A 2614-nucleotide genomic window follows, 5' to 3' on the forward strand; every position below is an offset into this window, starting at 1 on the left:
GACAGTAGCGTAAACAGGGACAGGCTCGAGACAGGCGGCAATAAATCAAGGTCTTACAACAGGCTGGGATCGTGGCAGGCGGCAAACAAACAGAGTCCAGGGAACAGGCAGAGATCGGGGTCGGCAGCAAAGGTTCACAGAGGTAAGGCAGTCCAATCGATAACAGGGTAACCGTCCACAAGAAAACGCTCAGAAATGATCACCAAGGCAAATCAAGACTTCGCGGTGCATGGATGCGTGTGTGAGTGTTTTATGGAGTGAGTGTGATGTGGTGCAGGTGTGTGCGCAATCAGTCCCAGGAATGAGGGCCCATGGGAAATGTAGTCCAGATAGCAACAAGTCAATATTCAGGTGACGGCTCCCTCCGGCGGCCGGGATGAAGAGCCGCGGGAGCCGTATTCATAACATCAATAAGGTTATTCCTCTTTAAAAGCTGTTGTCATTCATTAGAGCAAGTGTTTCTTCTTATTTTTATGGCAGATGAAAGCTTACTAAAAACGATAATTCTACAACCTTTACATTGTAAGAAAAAGCCAAGACAAATAGCAGAAGATATTCTTGTTTGGCTTCCACAGTCCTGTTACAGAAATACTTTATTAGTTGTTAACTGTAATATTTTTCTAAAGGGGAAATAAACTATTCAGGTTAGAAGTTGTGGAAACATATACGGTAAAAACTTTCATATGCACTTCCCTTTACACATACACAAACACCATCAGAAATGCACAGTCAGTCACAAATGACAAAACTTTCCTGTTTACTCAGTTTCATTCTGAATTTGTTGTGGCTCATCTGAATGTCTACTTCTGGATCGCAGTGCTCGAGCAGAAAAGGCGTAAAGAAAGGGGTTCATGCAACTGTTCATAAAGAAGAGAGCTCCGGTTACATTGTGGCTGGCATCTGATTCCCATGACACTACAACTGAAACAACGTTGTTAATCATACAGGGGGTGCTGAAGATGAAGAAGGCCACTACGATTCTGACGGCCAGTTTTGTAAGCCTGTGGCTGCTGAAGGAAGCTGACTGACTTATCCGTTGGTGAAGTCGAAGGTAGAAGCACAACAGGCTGAAGAGAGGCACAATAAACATCACTAGAGTCTCAACAAGTAAGACAATTATTTTTTCTAGATTATTCCTATAATCCTGATAACAGTGTAGAAGCCCGTCCTTCTTCTGCTCGACGCTTCGGTAATAGAGAGTGTAAGAAGCCAAAGCTCCACTTGATGCCCATATCCCAAAAATCAGCCCATTTTGGCCCTTCCTTCCAAGCTTCGCCCATCGCTGTGGATACAGCACCTGCAGATACCTTTGCACACTCAACAAGGTGACAGAAAGCACACTACTGTAGAGGCTCCAGTACACTACATAGGAAAAAAACTTGCAAAGACCTCTGCCAAAAACCCATCCGTTCAGAAGGGCATAGATCCACACAGGCAAAAAAATGAGACTCAGTAGATCTGAGACAGCAAGACTCAGCATCAGTTTTGGGGTGAAGCTGCCCTCCTTTAAATGTTGGGCGAGCATGACCAGCACCACTAGATTACCTGGTACACCCAGAACACAGCACAATCCCAGAACAGTGCTGGATGTTAGCATTTCCAGGGAGGGACTGGCAAACAGAGAGCTATTCGAAATGCTCTGGTCCTCCATGTTCACCTGCCAGTTGCTGATGTGAATAAAGTTTGAGGTTTGCCCAGCATTAGTTGAGGATGTATTCTCAGGAAGTGAACCTTGATCACAATTGTGGTCTTGTGGAGAATGTGAACAAACAAGCATGCAAATGCACAGTCTAAAAAATGCTAAATTTGGGTCAAATATAGACAAACCAAAACGTGGGTTTAAAAATGTATTTTAATTTAACACAACGGCTGGGTTTGTCCATATTGGACCCAAATTTGGGTTGAAACGCCCAGAATTTATTAGAGTGTATGAAAAAAATAGTGCAGTTGTAGATAATTTAAAACTGTTGGTCCGGCTATAAAAGTCTGCCAATGATTGTTGTGTTTGTTGTGGTGTATTTAGCACTTCTGCCTTCTTTCAACGTCTGTTAATGTTAATGCATTATAGTAATGTGTGTTTATTGTCACGGTAGGAAATCCATTGTTTCCTCCGTGTCATGTTTTGTGTTGTTGTTGTACTCACGTAGTCTCCATGTGCTCGTTTGGTTGATTGTTGTCACCTGTGTGTTGATTGTCTCGCTCCAGCTGATCCTCATCTCCACTCAGCTACATATACTCACTCATCTCTCTGTCTGTTGTCAGATCCTCATTCATGTCTCCACTGCCTAGTTGGTTTACCGTCTTCCGTGTTCGTGTGCTGGATTGTATTCGTGTTGTCGTCTTCGTGTCAGTGTTCCGGTCTGTTCCTGGTTTCATCCATTGACCGTCTTCACCTTCACCTGCGACTTCACCATCCAGCTCTTCTCACGCCACCGTAGACCTTCGTTGCCATTGCCTACATTCTGGACTCTGATTTCAATAAACTTCTTCTGATTGCCTGCAATTGCTTCCTCCTCTTTTACCAGCCGTCACAGTAGGATCTGACCATCATGGAAGCAGCAGGCGATCGCTCCCCATCTCATCTAGAGGAGTTTTTGCAGAGAGCCGTTGATCG

General features: G+C 44.2%; 1 protein-coding gene across 1 annotated transcript; it reads right to left on the reverse strand.

The window, feature by feature from the left end:
- Nucleotides 1–757: 757 nt before the first annotated feature.
- Nucleotides 758–1651, reverse strand: LOC137035087 (atypical chemokine receptor 2-like). Its single transcript, XM_067408355.1, has one exon. The coding sequence runs from the start codon at nucleotides 1649–1651 to the stop codon at nucleotides 758–760; it is 894 nt and encodes a 297-aa protein (XP_067264456.1).
- Nucleotides 1652–2614: the final 963 nt, after the last annotated feature.

This window comes from Chanodichthys erythropterus, chromosome 13, assembly GCF_024489055.1.
Source record: "Chanodichthys erythropterus isolate Z2021 chromosome 13, ASM2448905v1, whole genome shotgun sequence".
NCBI lineage: Eukaryota > Metazoa > Chordata > Actinopteri > Cypriniformes > Xenocyprididae > Chanodichthys > Chanodichthys erythropterus.